Source organism: Pantherophis guttatus, chromosome 18 (assembly GCF_059756535.1).
Source record: "Pantherophis guttatus breed Tessera chromosome 18, ASM5975653v1, whole genome shotgun sequence".
Classification (NCBI taxonomy): domain Eukaryota; kingdom Metazoa; phylum Chordata; class Lepidosauria; order Squamata; family Colubridae; genus Pantherophis; species Pantherophis guttatus.
In genome coordinates this window covers 7,136,848-7,156,432 of record NC_142080.1, presented here as the reverse complement: position 1 = coordinate 7,156,432, position 19,585 = coordinate 7,136,848, and the positions used below count along the sequence as shown (strand labels likewise).

Sequence of the window (19,585 nt, the reverse complement as noted above, 5' to 3'; positions counted from 1 at the left end):
GCCCTAGCCATCGTGCTTTAAAATGGGTGCAATCCTGGGAGCTGAAGTCCACCCATTTTAAAGTTACCAGGTTTCAGGAACATTTCTTTAAACAATAATTTTTAACAAAAATTGTCCAAACAAAAAACATATACATCCTATGAGGGCAACGGTAGTGGATGGATAGGCCCAACGTCATTTTACAAGAGTTGAAAGAAACACTTTTCTAGATTTTTAATGTTCTACAGTAATGGCTAAAATTGTGGAAACCTTTTGGGAAAAGTTTATTTTCTAAAACTAGCTAATACCACCACTTTTTTTTTTCTTTTGGAGTAGAACCATAAAATTATATATCAATGGAAAGATAATTTAATCCAGAAGGTAATGCAATAGTTTTTATGAAGGATTTGCTATTAGAATAGCAGTTACAGTAGAAAGAAGAAAAGTAAATAGGGTTGCCAGATGTTCACTAATTGAGCGGACAGTCTGCTTTTTTCACATTATGTTCACTATTTTTTTTCACAAAATAGTGGACTTTTTTTTTATTCAAAAGCTTTATGAGGAAATGGTACGTAATCTAAAGCTGTACAGTCTAAGAGAATAAGGATAGGAGAATCGCGTGTTGTCTTTTTTTTTCATGTTAGAATGAGACAAAGATCGAATATCCATTGAACTCGATTCTCCGAAAAAATTAATGATGAGATTAAAATAAAAAGATATTATAAAATTATGTACAGTTCACATTTTTAAAATGTATTGTAGCTTGTGTCGACTGACCTAAAATGGCGTGTTAAAATGTTTGTAAGAAAATATATAATTTAATTGTAAATTTTTTAAAAATGTTTTTACTACTTAAACACCCCCCCCACCCCCCGCTTGTCCGCTATTTTTTGGAAGCAGACCTGGCAACCCTAAAAGTGAAACACGTAGAAAAAATGAGTTATACAAAAATTATCACCATAGAAAAAACGAGATATACAAAAATTATCACCATGTCAATTAATACTTAGTTAGGTAACCTTTAGCATGAATTACAGCTTTACAACATCTTCCCATGGAGGGAACCAAGTCTTTTAGTTCTGCAGTTGTTAGCATGTGAAACCAAGATTGAATGTTGGCTTCTATTAACTGGGTTTTATTGCTGGGTCGCTTCTGGCTAACAAGTTCCTTTAGTTGGCTCCATCAATTTTCAATGAGGTTAAGGTCTGGGCTATTCCCAGGCTATTCCAGCAATGGAATAGGATTATCTTGAAACTCCCCCCCCAAAAAGTGGTGTTATTAGCCATCAAACCTCAAAAATACACTTTTCCCAAAAAGGTTTCCACCATGTTAGCCACTCCTGGCCACTGGCATGGCCACTTTTCCACAGAAGGAAGAAGTCTTCCCCCACAAGGAGCTGGAATCGGGCTCTTCCGTCTGCAAAATAAGATCTGGCGTATTTCTTGGTGGAGAGTGGGGGGGATATAGAGGGCTGCCCCATTGGGGGGTTCCTCAGAGGAAAAATACAGCCAGTTTTCAGTGACTCTCAAATCCCTCCACCATCTTGTTTATCCCTTGCCCAATGACGCAATATTAAGTTCATTTTCCAGTTCACTTGTTTTCTTATTCCATTCGTAACCTCTCTGGCTATTCACACCGCTGGGGAGGAAATTTTCCCTCCCAGTAACATTTTAACTAGCCCCGCTGAAGTTTTATATAAAGCCGGATGGGCCTCCCCCAAAAGTGTGGGGCCGAAAAGATATTTGTTGGGAAAACAGCAGAAAAGCTGCAGAATTGAGATTGCCTTGATTGATTTGACTGGCCCCAAGGAGCCGTCCATTGTTTTGCTAGCGATTATAAGGTTATAAATTTCCAGACACCGACACCATCCGTCTCCTCTTTCTGCGACGCCATGACTTTTGCCGATATTTTGGACAATGTGGGAGGAATGGGCCGCTTCCAAAGGATGATGGTCAGCTTCCTAGCCATCCCACTGTTGATGCTGGCCAGTCACAACCTCTTGCAAAACTTCACCGCCGGCATCCCGCAGCATCACTGCCAGATCCGCATCGCGTCCAACGCCACTCGTCAAGGCAACGGCACCGTGGGAAACTTGAGAGCCGATCAGCTCCTCAGGATCTCCATCCCGACGGACGGGAAGCGACGGCCCGAGCAATGCCGGCGTTTCGCGGCCCCGCAGTGGCGCTTCCTGGACCCGAATGTGACTCATAGCAACGAGACGGTATTCGACACTGAAGCCTGTGAAGATGGATGGACTTACGACCGGAGCGTGTTCAGCAACACGATTGTCAGTGAGGTGAGAAAGAAACTGTTTTTCGATTTTAAAGGGATGAGAAAAGTTTAACTATCTTAGAGGAGTGTTTAGCAAATTCAAGATGGGTGGGCTTCAACTCCCAGAATCCCCCAGCTAGCCTGCTTTAAGATGGCTGGACTTCAGCTCCCAGAATTCCCCAACCAGCATGCTTTAAGATGGGTGGGCTTCCACTCCCAGAATTCCCCAGCCAGCATGCTTTAAGATGGGTGGGCTTCCACTCCCAGAATTCCCCAGCCAGCATGCTTTAAGATGGGTGGACTTCCACTCCCAGAATTCCCCAGCCAGCCTGGTTTAAGATGGGTGGGCTTCCACTCCCAGAATTCCCCAGCCAGCATGCTTTAAGATGGGTGGACTTCCACTCCCAGAATTCCCCAGCCAGCATGCTTTAAGATGGGTGGGCTTCAACTCCCAGAATCCCCCAGCCAGCATGCTTTAAGATGGGTGGACTTCAACTCCCAGAATTCCCCAGCCAGCTTGCTTTAAGATGGGTGGGCTTCAACTCCCAGAATTCCCCAGCCAGCATGCTTTAAGATGGGTGGACTTCCACTCCCAGAATCCCCCAGCCAGCATGCTTTAAGATGGGTGGGCTTCAACTCCCAGAATCCCCCAGCTAGCCTGCTTTAAGATGGATGGACTTCAACTCCCAGAATTCCCCAGCCAGCATGCTTTAAGATGGGTGGGCTTCCACTCCCAGAATTCCCCAGCCAGCATGCTTTAAGATGGGTGGGCTTCCACTCCCAGAATTCCCCAGCCAGCATGCTTTAAGATGGGTGGATTTCCACTCCCAGAATTCCCCAGCCAGCCTGGTTTAAGATGGGTGGGCTTCCACTCCCAGAATTCCCCAGCCAGCATGCTTTAAGATGGGTGGACTTCCACTCCCAGAATTCCCCAGCCAGCATGCTTTAAGATGGGTGGGCTTCAACTCCCAGAATCCCCCAGCCAGTATGCTTTAAGATGGGTGGATTTCCACTCCCAGAATTCCCCAGCCAGCATGCTTTAAGATGGGTGGATTTCCACTCCCAGAATTCCCCAGCCAGCATGCTTTAAGATGGGTGGACTTCAACTCCCAGAATCCCCCAGCCAGCATGCTTTAAGATGGGTGGACTTCCACTCCCAGAATTCCCCAGCCAGCATGCTTTAAGATGGGTGGGCTTCAACTCCCAGAATCCCCCAGCCAGCATGCTTTAAGATGGGTGGACTTCAACTCCCAGAATCCCCCAGCCAGCATGCTTTAAGATGGGTGGACTTCCACTCCCAGAATTCCCCAGCCAGCATGCTTTAAGATGGGTGGACTTCCACTCCCAGAATTCCCCAGCCAGCATTTCATGAGGCCTGAGATCAGGTGGGACTTGAGATCCGCAAAAATTCTCAATGGTTTTGGTTTTCTCTTCCCTGCAACCTTCCCTCCCCAAAATTATTTTCCAGTGGAATCTAGTGTGCGAATCTCGGTCCCTGAGGCAAATGGCTCAATCCCTTTACATGGCTGGCGTGTTGATTGGATCGCTCCTAATCGGAAATCTCTCGGACAGGTGAGCATTGAGAGGCAGCCTGGTGTAGGGGTTATTGTTATGGACTAGGAGCGGGTGTTTAATGGTATGTGGGGAAGGCCTTGGGAGGCAGGCAGGGAGATGCTGCCAGGGGAACAGTCAGATAAGAGGCAGCTGAGCAAGGGGTGGGATTCAGAAATGTTAGCAACCGGTTCTCTGCCCAGTTGCTGGGTGCGTATGGCCATGGTGGGTGTGGCCTACTCGGCCTCCTGCACCATGTGGGGAGGAGTGTTTTCACCCTCCCCAGACTCCGGAGGCTTTCCTCGAGCCTCCGGGAGGGTGAAAACAGCCTCCCCCAGGCTCTGGAGGCCCTTTAGAGGACAGAAAATGGGCTGGTTTTCGGACTTCTGGTACTTCCGGTTGGCCTGTTTTTCGCCCTCCCAGAGCCTCCGCGCAGCCCCTGCATCCAAAACGGGCTGCGTGGAGACTCCTGGGAGGGGTGGGGTGGGGTGAGTCAGCCAGTCATTGCAACAACCAGTTCGGTGAACCAGATTAAAATTAACATCCGATTCACCTGAACTGATCCGAACCGGCTGAATCCCATCCAAGTTGAGCCCTCAGCAGCATAATGCATGTAAAAAGAGGCTCAGAAGGGACCCTCCCTAGTTTCTCAAGCTGTAAAGAGTGTGTGGGGGGGAGAGTTCTTTGTTAAGGTTGTTAAGTGAATCGGGCTTCCCCATTGACTTTGCGTGTCAGAAGGTTGCAAATGGGGATCACGTGACCACACTCCCCCCCCCCGGGACGCTGCAACGGTCGTAAATATAAATCAGTTGCCAAGCATCCGAATTTTGATCATGTGACCACAAGGATGCTGCAACGGTCGTAAATATGAGTCGATTGCCAAACATCCGGTTTTTTAAAAAAAAAAAGTAACGTAACCTGCAACGGTCGTGAAAACGATCATGAGTCCCTTTTGGGAGCGCCGTTGTAACTTTGAACGGTCATTAAACGAACCTCCCCCCCGTAAAAGCAAAAATCCTTGGGTGCAGACTGAAAGGTGAGTCTAACGTCTGTTTCTTACAGGTTTGGCAGGAGATCCCTGATCATTTGGTGCTACCTGCAGATGGGGGTGGCCGGAGCTGGCACGGCCTTTGTGCCCAACTTCACCATCTATTGCGTCCTCCGTTTTCTGTGTGGCATGGCCATGTCCGGCATTTCCCTCAACTCAGTTTCTCTCTGTGAGTCTCGAGCGTCTCTCTCTTCCCCACTGGTCAAAGCCCCCAAATCCTTCCTTCCTTCCTTCCTTTCCTTTACATCTTTCTTTCTTTCCTTTATGTTTTTTTCTTCCTTCCTTCCTTCATCTTTTTCTTTCTTCCTCTTTTTTTCTTTTTCTTTCTTTCTTTCCTTTTTCTTTCTTCCTTCCTTCCTTTCTTTTCCTTTTCCTTTTTTACTTTCTTTCTTTTTCTTCTTTCTTTCTTTCCTTTACCTTTCTTTCTTTGCTTTTCTTCTTTTTTCTTTTTCTTCTTTCTTTCTTTCCTTTACCTTTTTCTCTTCCTCTTTCTTTCTTCCTTCCTTTCTTTCCTTTACATCTTTCTTTCTTTCCTTTACCGTTCTTTCTTTGCTTTACGTTTTTCCTTCCTTCCTTCCTTCCTTCCTTTCCTTTATCTTATTCTTTCTTCCTTTCTTTTTCTTTCTTTCTTTCCTTTTTCTTTCTTCCTTCCTTTCTTTCTTTCCTTTACCTTTTTCTTTTTTACTTTCTTTCTTTTCTTTCTTTCTTTCCTTTACCTTTCTTTCTTTGCTTTACCTTTTTTCTTCCTCTTTCTTTCTTTCCTTTACCTTTTTCTTTCTTCATCTTTCTTTCTTCTTTCTTTCTCTTTCTCTTTCTTTCCTTCTTTCCTTCCTTCCTTCCTTAATAATTTTGCTCTGTTTTGCAAAATACGTTTTTCCTTTTTCCTTCCTCAATCTTTTTTTTGGGGGGGAGGGGTCTGTGGCAGAACATGAGATGCAGCAGTTGTTGTGTGGCACACCAGAAAATTACTCACTACATACATTATATGGTATAGGTACAGTATATGTGGTACCTGGCTCAATAGTAGTAACTGTGAGAGGGATCTTGGAGTCCTAGTGGACAACCATTTAAATAGGAGCCAGCCTTGTGCTGCAGCTGTAGAAAAACCCAACGCAGTTCTGGGCTGCATAAACAGAGAGATAGAATCAAGATCACGTGAAGGGTTAATACCACTTTATAAGGCCTTGGTAAGGTCACACTTGGAATACGGCATCCAGTTTTGGTTGCCACGATGTAAAAAAAGATGTGGAGACTCTGGAAAGAGTGCAGAGAAGAGCAACCAAGAGGATTAGGGGACTGGAGGCTAAAACATAGGAAGAACGGTTGCAGGAACTGGGTATGTCTAGTTTGATGAAGAGAAGGACCAGGGGAGACATGATAGCAGTCTTCCAATATCTCAGGGGCTGCCCCAAAAAAGAGGGAGTCAGTCAAGCTATTCTCCAAAGGAAGTGGATAAAATGAAGGCAAACTCACTTAGCGACTGTCTCGCTTAGCAACGGAAAATTTTGGCGTCATCAGTCGAGGACTGCCTGCAGTATTTTACGCTGCGTCTTTTTTTTTTTTTACAGGCATGGAATGGATTCCCAGCAAATACCGGGCCATCGTTGGCACGATCAACGGTTACAGCTACACAACTGGGCAGTTCATCCTGGCTGGCATGGCGTATCTCATCCGCGATTGGCGCTGGCTGCAGCTGGCCGTCTCCCTCCCTTACTTCGTCTTCTTCCTCTACTCCTGGTAGGTTCCTACTGGAAGCTTTCAAGACGAGACCGGACTGCCATCCGTCAGAAATGGTGTAGGGCCGTGATGGCAAACCTATGGCAGAGCCGTCTCTGTGGGCACGTGTGCCGTTGCCAGCTGCTCTTCTGGTATCCGGTGTGCCAGCCAGCTGGTTATTGCGAGTGCTGGCGTGCCAGAAAATGGCCTGAAAATAGCCTGAAAAATGGCCAAGAAACAGGCCGTTTCCGGGCCTGAAAAACACCCAAAAAACGGTAAAAAAAACCAGCCTGAAAACTGGCGTGAAAATAGCCCCAAAAAAGGTCATTTTCCAGGCCATTTTTAGGGAATTTTTGGGCCATTTTTGACGCCTGAAAAATGCCCTGAAAACGCCCCAAAACAGCCCAAAAACAGCCTGAAAACAACCTGAAAAATGGCCAAGACACAGGCTATTTTCAGGCCTGAAAAATGCCCCGAAAACACCCAAAAAATGGTAAAAAAACCAGCCTGAAAACTGGCCTGAAAATGGCCAAAAAACAGGTCATTTTCCAGGCCATTTTTAGGGAATTTTAGGGCCATTTTTCAGGCCTGAAAAACACCCCGAAAACGGCCAAAAAACTGCCAAAAACTGGCCTGAAAACAGCCTGAAAAATGGCTAATCAGGCTCATCATCTCCTGGTGTTTGGCCCAATGTAACCTTCCAATTTTTATGCCTAAAGCAGGATTAGAACTCACAGCCAGCTCTCCAACGACCCTTTTAAGGAGGTTTAGTTGCATCTCCCTTGCAAATTCCCGTCTCCCAAATTTCTGCCTTCCATCTGAATCCCTCCGTTCACTCTTAAATTCCCATCCTCTTTTCCGAGGCCCAGCTCTAACCACTAGGTATCAGGGCTATCTGAGAGCTGCAAAAATCACCTTCTTGACCGCAGGTTTTTCGTCGAATCCGCCCGCTGGCTGGCCATTTCGGGGAACCAGGAGAAGGCTGTGAGAGGGCTGAAGAAGGCGGCCTGGATTAACGGGAAGAAGGAAGAGGGGAATAAACTCAGCGTAGAGGTACGAGGCCCCGTTATTCCATCTGAAATCCTCCTCTCTTTATTTATTTTTTTTGCAAAATGCAATAAAAACTGGGATATTCTGTATTTTCAAAAGCCGGGGTATGAATTTTTACGAGAGATGGCCCTACAATGCAAAATCGAGAAGGGTATAGTTTTCGGGAAACTATAATAAAGGCAACACATATTTAATTTTAAGAGGGGCATGGTGGCTCAGTGGCTAAGATGCTGAGCTTGCCGATCGAAAGGTCGGCAGTTCAGCGGTTCGAATCCCTAGTTCCGCGTAACGGGATGAGCTCCCGTGACTTGTCCCAGCTTCTGCCAACCTAGCAGTTTGAAAGCAGGTAAAAAATGTAAGTGGAAAAATAGGGACCCCCTTTGGTGGGAAGGGAACAGCGTTCGTGCGGCTTTGGCGTTGAGTCATGCCGGCCACATGACCATGGAGACGTCTTTGGACCTCCAGGGTCCCTTCCCAACTCATTATTATATGATTCTGTGATTCTATCAGCTCTCTTGTGCTCCGGAGGAAGGTTTCCCCAGTCTTGTAGAAGAGCAAACAACAAAGACATTATGATAGGATAGCAGCAGTGGTAGGATTCAGCCGGTTCGTGCTGGTAGTTAAATTGCTGGCTGGCTCCACCCCTTCCCACCCCGCCAGTGGTGGGTTTCAAAATTTTTTACTACCGGTTCTGTGGGTGTGGCTTGGTGGGCGTGGCAGGGGAAGGATTCTGTAAAATCTCCATTCCCTCCCCCTCCAGGGGAAGGTTACTGCAAAATCCCCATTACCTCCTAATCAGCTGGGACTCGGGAGGCAGAGAATAAATGGGGGCAGGACCAGTCAGAATTTTTACTACCGGTTCTCCGAACTACTCCAAATTTCTGCTACCGGTTCTCCAGAACTGGTCAGAACCTGCTGGAACCCAACTCTGCACCCCGCCCCTTCCAGGAGTCCCCATGTGCCCATTTTGTCTCCCAGGTAAGTGCAGGGAGGCCTCCTAGGCCCAAAACGGGGCACAGGGAGGGGAGGGTTGCATCTCCCCCTCCACATCTGTTTTCGCTCCTAGGAGGCTGCAGGGAGGCCTACTAGGCCCAAAACGGGGTGCCGGTGGGCTATCCGTCCCCTCGCAGCCCGTTTTCGCTCCCAGGGGGGGTGCAGGAGGCCGAGTGCTGCCTGTCACACACCCCTGGCCACGCCCACCATGGCCACACCCACCCAGCCGGTCATTAGGGCAGAGAACCGGTTGTTAAATTATTTGAATCCCACCACTGGATAGCAAACCTTTAGACGAACAATTGGCCATTTCTCGTCCCCCCCCCAAATTCTCCCAGTTCATTTTGCTCATCGAGCGGGTGGGCAAAATCTTGCACTGACCCGTTGAGTTGTCTTTTCCTTCTCCGCAGGTTTTGAAAAGCAGCATGCAGGCAGAGGGTTCTTCCACCAAATCCAGACACAGCATGGCCGATCTGGTGCGGACGCCGGGAATGCGTCGCATTTCCTTTGGGGTCAGCTTCTTTTGGTAAGAGAGGTTTCCTTCCGTGCTCCCCTGCTTTTTCCGGAACGGCGGTTTCTTTTCCGTCAAACCGGGTTGTATTCTACATTGGGAGTACGGCGTCCAGCTCTGGTCACCAAGGTACCTCAAAAGACAGTGAGTCCCTAAGAGAAGAACGAGACGTGTGCAGAAAAGAACAACAAAGATGTTTATATGGAGATTCTCCATCACCCAAGTCGTGGTTGTCCCAAAGGTTCTTTTTTCAAGAGGCAACTGGACTTTCTGGTTTTTTCTTTGAAGACGTTTCGCTTCTCATCCCAAGAAGCTTCTTCAGCTCTGACTGGATGGTGGGAAATGGAAGGATTGATATTCCTTGCAGACAGTTGGTCATTTGCATCCTTTTTAGAAGGCTGTTGAGGCCACTTGAAGGTTTATCTGTGTCCTCGGGGTCACCTGAGTGGTGCAAATGGTTCCTATACTCTGCAATTTTTTCCCTCTGGAAATCCATTCCTCCTCCCACACCGTTCCAAGGGTGTCCATCCCAAATTGTATAGCTAAAAATCTGTAGAGATTCTCCGTCATCCAGGTCAAGGTTGTCCCAAAAGTGCTTTTTTTCAGGAGGCCACAGGACTTTCTTGCTTTTTTCTTTTGAAGACGTTTCGCTTCTCATCCCAGAAGCTTCTTCAGCTCTGACTGGATGGTGGGGAAGGAAAGGATCAGGGGTAAAATCCAGCAGGTTCTGACAGGTTCTGGAGAACCAGTAGGGGAAATTTTGAGTAGTTCGGAGAACAGGTAGGGGAAATTTTGAGTAGTTCGGAGAACCGGTAGGGGAAATTTTGAGTAGTTCGGAGAACCGGTAGGGGAAATTTTGAGTAGTTCGGAGAACCGGTAGGGGAAATTTTGAGTAGTTCGGAAAACAGGTAGGGGAAATTTTGAGTAGTTTGGAGAACAGGTAGGGGAAATTTTGAGTAGTTCGGAGAACCGGTAGGGGAAATTTTGAGTAGTTCGGAGAACCGGTAGGGGAAATTTTGAGTAGTTCGGAGAACCGGTAGGGGAATTTTGAGTAGTTCGGAGAACCGGTAGGGGAAATTTTGAGTAGTTCGGAAAACAGGTAGGGGAAATTTTGAGTAGTTCGGAGAATAGGTAGGGGAAATTTTGAGTAGTTCGGAGAACCGGTAGGGGAAATTTTGAGTAGTTCGGAGAACCGGTAGGGGAATTTTGAGTAGTTCGGAGAACCGGTAGGGGAAATTTTGAGTAGTTTGGAGAACCGATAGGGGAAATTTTGAGTAGTTCGGAAAACAGGTAGGGGAAATTTTGAGTAGTTCGGAGAACAGGTAGGGGAAATTTTGAGTAGTTCGGAGAACCGGTAGGGGAAATTTTGAGTAGTTCAGAGAACCGGCAAATACCACCTCTGGCTGGTCCCAGAGTGGGGAGGGAATGGAGATTTTGCAGTATCCTTCCCCTGCCACGCCCACCAAGCCACGCCCACAGAACTGGTAGTAAAAAAAAATTGAATTTCACCACTGGGAAGAATTGATCCTTGCCACCAGAAGTTGTGAATGCCCCAACACTGGACGTTATTAAGAAGAGGTTGGATAACCATTTGTCTGAAGTGGTGTAGGGCTTCCTGCCTAAGCAGAGTGTTGGACTAGAAGACCTCCAAGGTCCATTCCAACTCTTTTCTGATTGATTGATTAATTGATTGACAGTGAGAACAATTAACCAGTGGAACATCCTGCTTCTAGAAGTTTTGAGGTGCTCCATCATTGGAGATTTTCAAAAATACTGGACAGCTATTTGACTGGGATGGTTTAAAGTCCCCTGCCTTGGGCAAGGGTTGGACTAGAAGACCTCTCAGGTCCCTTTCAGCTCTACGATTCTATGATCCCTTAGGGGAAAAGGGATCCAGATTTTTTTTCCAGAAAATAATGGCTTTTTTGCATGGGGGTCAAGCTTTCCAATTCTCTCCTCCCCTTCTAGGTTTGCCACCAGCTTTGCTTATTATGGGCTGGCCATGGACCTGCAGAATTTCAATTTCAACATCTACCTGGCCCAGCTGGTGTTTGGGGTCGTCGACATCCCTTCCAAGTTCATCTCGGTGATCACCATCATGTACGTGGGCCGACGGTTCTCCCAAGCGCTCTCGCTGATCATGGCTGGACTCTGCATCTTGGGCAACATCTTCGTGCCGCAAGGTAAGGATACCCCCAGGAGTAGACAGATCCACTTCCCGACCGTGGGACTGATTTGACAAGTCTGGCTAGGTGGCTCAGTGGCTAAGGCACTGAGTTTGTCGATCAGGAAGGTCGGCAGTTTGGCGGTTCGAATCCCTAGTATACATGTCCTGCAAGAGCAGGGGGTTGGACTAGATGTCCTCCAAGGTCCCTTCCAACTCTGTGACTGTTAATCTAAACTGTTAATCAAGTGCGGGGATTCCCTTAACAAATGTGGCAAGAAAAGTCATCGTATGGGACCAAATAGACAAATATCTCACTTAGCAACATAGATCCTGGCAGTGGTGAAATCCACTGCCAGGATTTCTGGCAAGGAGCTCTGGTGGCTCAGCAGACTAAAGCACTGTTATTAACATCCACTTACATCTGCTGCCTGCAATTACTGCAAGTTCAAATCTCACCAGCCTCAAGGTTGACTCAGCCTTCCATCCTTTCTAAGGTAGGTAAAATGAGGACCCAGATTATGGGGGCAATAAACTGACTTTGTATAAATATACAAAAGTATGAAGGCTATTGCTTAACGCATTGTAAGCCGCCCTGAGTCTCCGGAGAAGGGCGGCATATAAATCAAATTAATTTTTTTAGTACCGGTTCTGTGGGTGTGGCTTGGTGGGCGTGGCTTGGTGGGCATGGCAGGGGAAGGATACTGCAAAATCTCCATTTCCACCCCACTCCTGGGGGAAGAATACTGCAAAATCCCCATTCCCACCCAACCCTGGGGCCAGCCAGAGGTGGTATTTGCTGGTTCTCCGAACTACTCAAAATTTCCGCTACCGATTCTCCAGAACCTGTCAGAACCTGCTGGATTTCACCTCTGGTTTCTTCTCTTCTTAGATTTGAGCACTCTGAGGATGATATTTGCCGTGGTTGGCAAGGGGTCTTTGGCTGCTTCGTTCAACTGTGCCTACATCTTTTCTGGAGAACTTTTCCCAACCATAATCAGGTGAGCAAAGCCAGGTGCATCAATCTATTCTCCAAAGCCCCTGAGGGCAGGACAAGAAGCAATGGGTGGAAACTCATCAAGGAGAGAAGCAACTTAGAACTAAGGAGGAATTTCCTGACAGTGAGAACAATTAACCAGTGGAACAACTTGCCTCCAGAAGTTGTGAATGCTCCAACACTGGAAATTTTTAAGAAGATGTTGGATAACCGTTTGTCTGAAGTGGTGTAGGGTTTCCTGCCTAAGCAGGGGGTTGGACTAGAAGACCTCCAAGGTCCCTTCCAACTCTGTTATTATATATATATAAAATTCCTGACCGCACCACCCCCAGGATGGGCAAAAAAGTCAAGATGGCAAACACAAAGCATCAGATTGCACCCACCATGCATATAAAAGCAGGACGGGTGCTTTGATGGTACACTCAAGCCTGCCATCTTGACTTTTTTGACCTGGCTACACCTGATCCCCTCTGAAGAGGGGCTGGAAAAGCCAAGTCAGCCTGGATTCAAAGGAGCAACGAAGGTTTAATGCATCCTTTCTCCCTAACAGGCAATCTGGAATGGGCCTGGGGGGCACCATGGCTCGGATCGGGAGCATGGCCGCCCCCTTGGTGAGGATGACCGGGGAGTTTTTCCCACCGCTGCCCCTGATCATCTACGGCGCGGCCCCCATCCTGTCTGGCATCGTCACCTGCTTCCTTCCGGAGACCCGGAATGTACCGTTGCCCGAGACGATTGAACAAGTCGAAAGACGGTGGGTATACTGAATAGGTTTCTCCAATCGCGGGAAAAGCTCCTGGGGGGAAGAAAGGGGTTGGGGCTCCCCAGATATGAAGGGGTGACTTTGGGGGAGAGAGGAAATGGGTGGTGGTCGCATCAGGGATGGAGGTTGTGCTATTGGGGGGGGTTGTTTCTTTTCCCCCATTTTTTAAGGGAAAAACGCATTTTTATGCATTTTTTAAGCATAGCATGGCTGACTGGGGAATCCTGGGAGTTGAAGTCCACATATCTGCAAGTGGGCAAGTTTTGATAACATAGATCAGGGGTCAGAAATCTGTGGCTCTGGAGCCGCATGTGGCTCTTTCACCCCTCTGCTGCGGCTCCTTGTCACTCAAAAATATGCATCACAACCACCAATGTGTGACATCCGCCGGCATATGATTTATTGAGCTTTTCAACCCCCGGTAGGCCAACCATGGATAAATCCAAGAAAAAGTTTCAGAAGAAAACGGAACGTTTAATTCAACTCCATATGGTAGTTTTGTGGCCGCTGAAGAAATAGTCAGGCACGGGAAAGTTTTTGTGACTCCCGGTGTTTTCTTTTCTGTGGGAAACGGGTCCAAATGGCTCTTTGAGTGTTTAAGGTTGCAGACCCCTGACATAGATTAAGAGAGTTGGAAGGGACCTTGCAGGTCATCTAGGTTGAGGAACATTGTGTCACCTCTGCTGGTTTCTCCTTCTATGAATTATTTCTCTCCAACCTTTTCTTCTCAAGATCAAAACCCAACGAAGAAGACGAACTGCAACTGAAGGTTCTCCTGACCTCGGATAAATCTGAGCACATCAAAGATGGACACTAAGGGGCGAAAATCAGACCTTCCTCACCCCACCACCACCATCATCAGCATCCTATTCAACCAGCACTAGGCCCTCTTTTTCTGGGACATCTCAAACGGGTTGCCCACGAGACCTCACCGGAAGAATCCTCTGAAGGAGGAGATGGGTTGGACGTGAAACTTGCGAATGACTTTGTAGAAAGTCCAAGCATGGCTTAGAAACACAATATTTTGCACGCCGGAGGAGAAAACTACGGTCAACCTCTGCTGCTTATAAAGGAATATCCTTCTGCAGTCTTTTTTTTTTTTTTTTTTTTTAATCATTTTTTTTCCTCTCCATTTAGACTTGAATGATATCCGGGTTTTATATGTCTGTAAAGTGAGACCCGTTTTTTATATATATAGATACACACCAAATTTATATTTCGCTGATAAAGAAATAAAGGGAGACTAGTATAGCTCTATTTCAAGCTATTTAGCTCTCGTCAGCTAGCCATACCCTTACTTGGATTCGAACTTGGCTGCGTGCATGTTAGGCAGTTGTATTAACCTCTGAGCCACAAGTTCTCCTTCCTTCATCAATTGAGCCAGGGGAGAGATGAAGTGTTTTTCTATCGAGGCACCTGGTCTACCCCAATATTTGGGAGGGAGCATCCTGCATCCCTTTCGCCTTTCAGCTCCAATCCAGGAGCCCTCAAGCAGTCGCATTCACGACAAACCATTTTATACCAAATTTATAGTTTGCTGATAATGAAATAAAGGGAGACTAGTATAGATCTATTTCAAGCTATTTAGCTCTCGTCAGCTAGCCATACCCTTACTCGGATTCGAACTTGGGCTGCCTGCATGTTAGGCAGTTGAATTAACCTTCTGAGCCACAAGTTCTCCTCCCTTCATCACCAAATTTGGTATAAAATGGTTTGTCGTGAATGCGACCGCTTGAGGGCCCCTGGATTGGAGCTGAAAGGCGAAAGGGAAGCAGGATGCTCCCTCCCACATATTGGGGTAGACCAAGTGTCTTGATAGAATATAGAATATATATATATAAACATAAACAGTGAAAATTTGAAAATTCTGGATTGCGGGTGCAGAAATCGGGCGTGCGTGCAGCGATAGGACTTCCCCCGTGATATAACTTGGTTTGCGGCATAGCAAGGATCAGTTTCACACTGTGTCCTAGAGCATAAACATGTAAACCCAGACGAGAAAATTTTGCTGGTCGTGTTTACAACGAGAGTCACTTTTCCTCCTCTTCTCCCCATCCCCTTTTTCTGTGTGTCCTAGCCAGCATTACAAAACGGCTGAGTGCACAGTAAATACACTCGGTTACGGATTCACACAATCCCAGCGAATCGTAAACGGACCAAACACGATGGGTTTGAACGATTCCCCCCGAAATCGAAGCAGACGAACAAGGTTCGTTCGACGACTAGCCGAGAGGAGCGCTTCGAGCAATGGAAGAGATGGGTTGGGGTTTTTTTCATTGACCCAGTCTAGGGTTTGTGTGAATCCAACCGACCTGCATATTTGGGTTGGCCTGAAAGAAGACAAGGGGGGTTTGATCAGTGATGCACAATTGATGACTGGAAACCCTTTAGGGAGGGTTTTTTTTTTTTTTTTTGCATGAAAATGGAAAAAAAATAAATGAATGTGTGATTTATGGGCTTTGAGGCTTAGACAGGATAGATTATAAAAAGAAGAAAATCAGGATGCAGCTTTAGAGAGGTCAATTTATAATTGTATTTATAACTGCTACGAAGAATTATCGGAATGGCTGTGAAGAATATTTATAGCTTTTTAAATTTCTCTTCTATTTTTCCTCTTCCTTTTTTGCGCTTTCAGCTTCCTCTTTTGAGTTCTTTCTTCTCCGTTTTGCTTTTACCGTTTTTCCTTTTTTTTTTTTTGCCGTTTCAATTTTCTCTTTGATTTTTCTTTTCCGTTTTTCTTTCTTGCACGCTCAGCTTTCTGATTTTTTTTTTCTTTTCTGTTCTTCTTTTACCTTTTTTTCCCTTTCTCATGCTTTTCCTCTTTCTTTCTTTTCTATTTTTCTTCCTTATTTTATATCAGTTTGTAATACGGTAGTTTTTATCCTTCTCTTTCAAAATATAATAAACATTATATATTAAAAAAAAAAAAAAGATCAGCAAAACGCAGTTAGGGAGCCTGCCAACAATGGGCACAGCGTTTGTGATGCCTACCTTTGAATTTTCCATATATACAACAACCACAGCCTATAATTTATTGTATTGTTTGCACTTATATTCTGCTTTTGAATTTTGCATATGTAGGAAAGCAGTAACCTGTACTTTTTTTCTCTTTTTTTGCACTTATATTCTGCCACTGGGCACCACGTTTACAATATTCTCTCTGTGTCTGTATTTGTGAAGATTTGCTGACATTTCAGGCACAGGGTGCCTTAATAAATTTACTAGTCCTCAATGTGTACGAGACTCCAAATGTTGTTGTTCTTACATTCTGACTCCTGTTCCGTTTGAAATGGTCCCAGATATTGCTTATTCAATTTGTTTTGGTCGCCGTGATGTAAAAAAGATGTGGAGACGGAAAAGAGTGAAGAGAAGAACAAGAAAGAGGATTAGAGGACGGGAGAATAAAACATAGGAAGAACGGTTGCAGGAACTGGGTATGTCTAGTTTAATGAAGAGAAGGACTAGGGGAGACATGATAGCAGTCTTCCAATATCTCAGGGGCTGCCCCAAAGAAGAGGGAGTCAAGCTATTCTCCAAATCCCCTGAGGGCAGGACAAGAAGCAACGGGTGGAAACTAATCAAGGAGAGAAGCAACTTAGAACTAAGGAGAAATTTCCTGACAGTTAGAACAATTAATCAGTGGAACTGCTTGCCACCAGAAGTTGTGGGTGCTCCAACATTGGAGGTTTTCAAAAATAGACTGGACAACCATTTCACCAGGATGGTGATTAAAGTCCCCTGCTCGGGTGAGGGGTTGGACTAGAAGACCTCCCAAGGTCTCTTCCGGATCTGTGATTCTGCCTTTGACTTTGCTGTTGTTAGTGGCGATTCCAGAAACAGCCGATTTAACGATTCCAAATTACAAGGGAGATTATTTTTTTTAAAAAAAAAGATTTTTCTTTTTAATTGGGCCAGCCACAGACTGAGCTTGGCGCTCGCTGCACAAACAAGAGAATTATATAACAGCGAATAACAGTTTGGGAAACGTTGATTCTAATCACCGTTAAACTAAGCTTGCCAAGATCTTGCTAAGCCATTTCAATTGGGGGGGAAGGGGGGAGATCAGCCCTGTCCCACTTCTAATCGTCGGCTCAGTTGCAATCGTCGTTTTGATTCAGAAGGTGAAATTTTTGCATGGAACTGAATGGCTGAGCCGGCTGTTCATCATTGTCTTAGGTTCAAATTGATCGGGATTTTTAAAACAAAGCACACCCCAAAATACGTAGTTTACATCAAACTTCATTCATTCATTCATTCATTCATTCATTTATTCATAACCCACCATTATCATTTTTATAAATAACTCAAGGAGACAAACATACACAATACTACTTCCGCCTCCTATTTTCCCGCAACGTGCATGGGCTGCGTGATTGGCCAAAAGTCATCGGGTTGGCTTTCGTGCCTAAGGTGGGACTAGAACTCACTGTCTCCCGGCGATTGATCAATGTCATCCAGCTGGATTTCATGCCTAAAGTGGACTACAACTCACAGTCACCTGGTGATTAGTCCAAAATCACCCAGCTAATTTTCATGCCTGAGGTGGACTAGATCTCACCATCTCCTGGTGATTGGTCCAGAGTCATCCAGCTAACTTTCATGCTTGAAGTAGGACTAGAACTCCCTGTCCCCCAGCGAGTGATCAATGTCATCCAGCTGGATTTCATGCCTAAAGTGGACTAGAACTCACAGTCACCTGGTGATTGGCCCAAAGTCACCTAGCTGGCTTTTGTGCCTGAGACAGGACTAGAACTCCCTGTGTCCTGGTGATTGATCAATGTCATCCAGATGGATTTCATGCCTAAGGTGGACTAGAACTCACCATCTCCTGGTGATTGGTCCAGAGTCATCCAGCTAACTTCCATGCTTGAAGTAGGACTAGAACTCCCTGTCCCCCAGCGAGTGATCAAAGTCATCCAGCTGGATTTCATGCCTAAAGTGGACTAGAATTCACAGTCACCTGGTGATCGGTCAAAGTCACCCAGCTAACTTTCATGCTTGAGGCAGGACTAGAACTCCCTGTGTCCTGGTGATTGATCAATGTCATCCAGCTGGATTTCATGCCAAAAGTAGACTAGAACTCACAGTCACCTGGTGATTGGTCCAAAGTCACCCAGCTAACTTTCATGCCTGAGGTAGGATTAGAACTCCCTGTCTCATGGCGATTGATCAAAGTCATCCAGCTGGATTTCATGCCAAAGGTGGACTAGAACTCACAGTCACCTGGTGATTGGTCCAAAGTCACCCAGCTAACTTTCGTGCCTGAGGTAGGACTAGAACTCCCTGTCTCCTGGTGATTGGCCCAAAGTCACCCAGCCAGCTTTCATGCCTAAGGCGGGACTAGAACTCACAGTCACCTGGTTTCTAGCCAAATCCAATTGTTTTTCTCAAAGATTTAATTTGGAGAATAGCTTTTGAATTTTCTGCCGTCCAACCAGCTCCTGCTTTTCCAAGGCCTCAAACAGAGGTTTCCCACAATTCAATAAAGCCGGATTCCATCACTAGCAAACCCAGTTACATTGACCGAGTTCTCCCGAACACGTTCAGCCCAACCCATAAGCCATGATCTTTTCTAACTTAATGGGAAGGCTTGGTTGGTTCCCAGAAGAAGCCAGAAGAATTAGATTTTCTACCACAACACAACCCACAAACTTCTCAACTGCATTTTAATTCAGATCAGTTTGTCGTGTGAACACAGCCGCAAAAAAATCTTTCCTGTCATTGGCTCTCCCCACCTCCAGGCTAAATTGATGCAAAGGTACTAAATCAGGAGGGGTTTTTTGGGTAGGTGAGGGTGCTGGGAGTTCTAGTTTCACAACTTCCGGAGAACCACGTCCAACCTCCGATAACAGATATCGTTAGCTTGATATCAGAGGGATTTGAGGCCCATCATTTTCAACTTTCTTCTTTGCCCACTTTGCCCGTAAATCCTTGACTTACGACCATTCGTTTAGTGACTGTTGGAAGTTACAATAAGAACTGTAAAAAAGTGACTTAAGACCATTTTTCACACTTACGTCGCAGCCTCCCCGTGGTCCCCATGATCAAAATTCAAGGGTTTGGCAACTGACTCATATTTACGACGGGTGCAGTTCCCGGGGTGTGTGTGTGTCATGTGATCACCCCCTGGCAACCTTCCCAAATGGCTTCTCACAAGCAAAGACAATGGGTGCGTGTGTGTGTGTGTGTATGTGTAAGCCAGATCTGCTTAATGACCACATCATTCACTTAACAACAGAAGTGTTTCGCTTAACAACAATAGCAAAAATGGGACAAAATCAGTGGTGGGTTTGCTACCTGTCTGCAGAGCGTATTTAATGACGTCTGGGCGGGTAGGCGGAGCCTCTCACCACTGCTGCAATCGATTCGCCTGAACCGGTGTGAACCGGTAGCAATCCACCACTGGACAAAAACTCATCGAATTTGCTAAACAATGGAAATTTTGGGCCTAAGGAGAGAAAAATACCTGGATTTGCTTTCTTGGCAGCTGGCACTGAGCCCTGAATGCCAACGACTTAAAAAGGGGGGGGAAATATTTTTAT

The 19,585-nt window shown here is 46.0% G+C and overlaps 2 protein-coding genes across 2 annotated transcripts in view; one reads left to right on the top strand and one right to left on the bottom strand.

The window, feature by feature from the left end:
- AP5B1 (adaptor related protein complex 5 subunit beta 1) overlaps window positions 1–19,585 on the bottom strand; it is a 137,245-nt gene that overhangs the window by 106,972 nt on the left and 10,688 nt on the right. The window lies entirely within an intron of this gene.
- On the top strand, window positions 1,717–14,148 carry LOC117669747 (solute carrier family 22 member 6-B-like). The gene is made up of 10 exons (XM_034424437.3): window positions 1,717–2,275; window positions 3,719–3,822; window positions 4,864–5,018; window positions 6,418–6,586; window positions 7,495–7,618; window positions 9,019–9,134; window positions 11,088–11,302; window positions 12,176–12,284; window positions 12,831–13,034; window positions 13,776–14,148. The coding sequence occupies exons 1-10, from the start codon at window positions 1,871–1,873 to the stop codon at window positions 13,858–13,860; spliced, it is 1,686 nt and encodes a 561-aa protein (XP_034280328.2). The 5' UTR covers window positions 1,717–1,870; the 3' UTR covers window positions 13,861–14,148.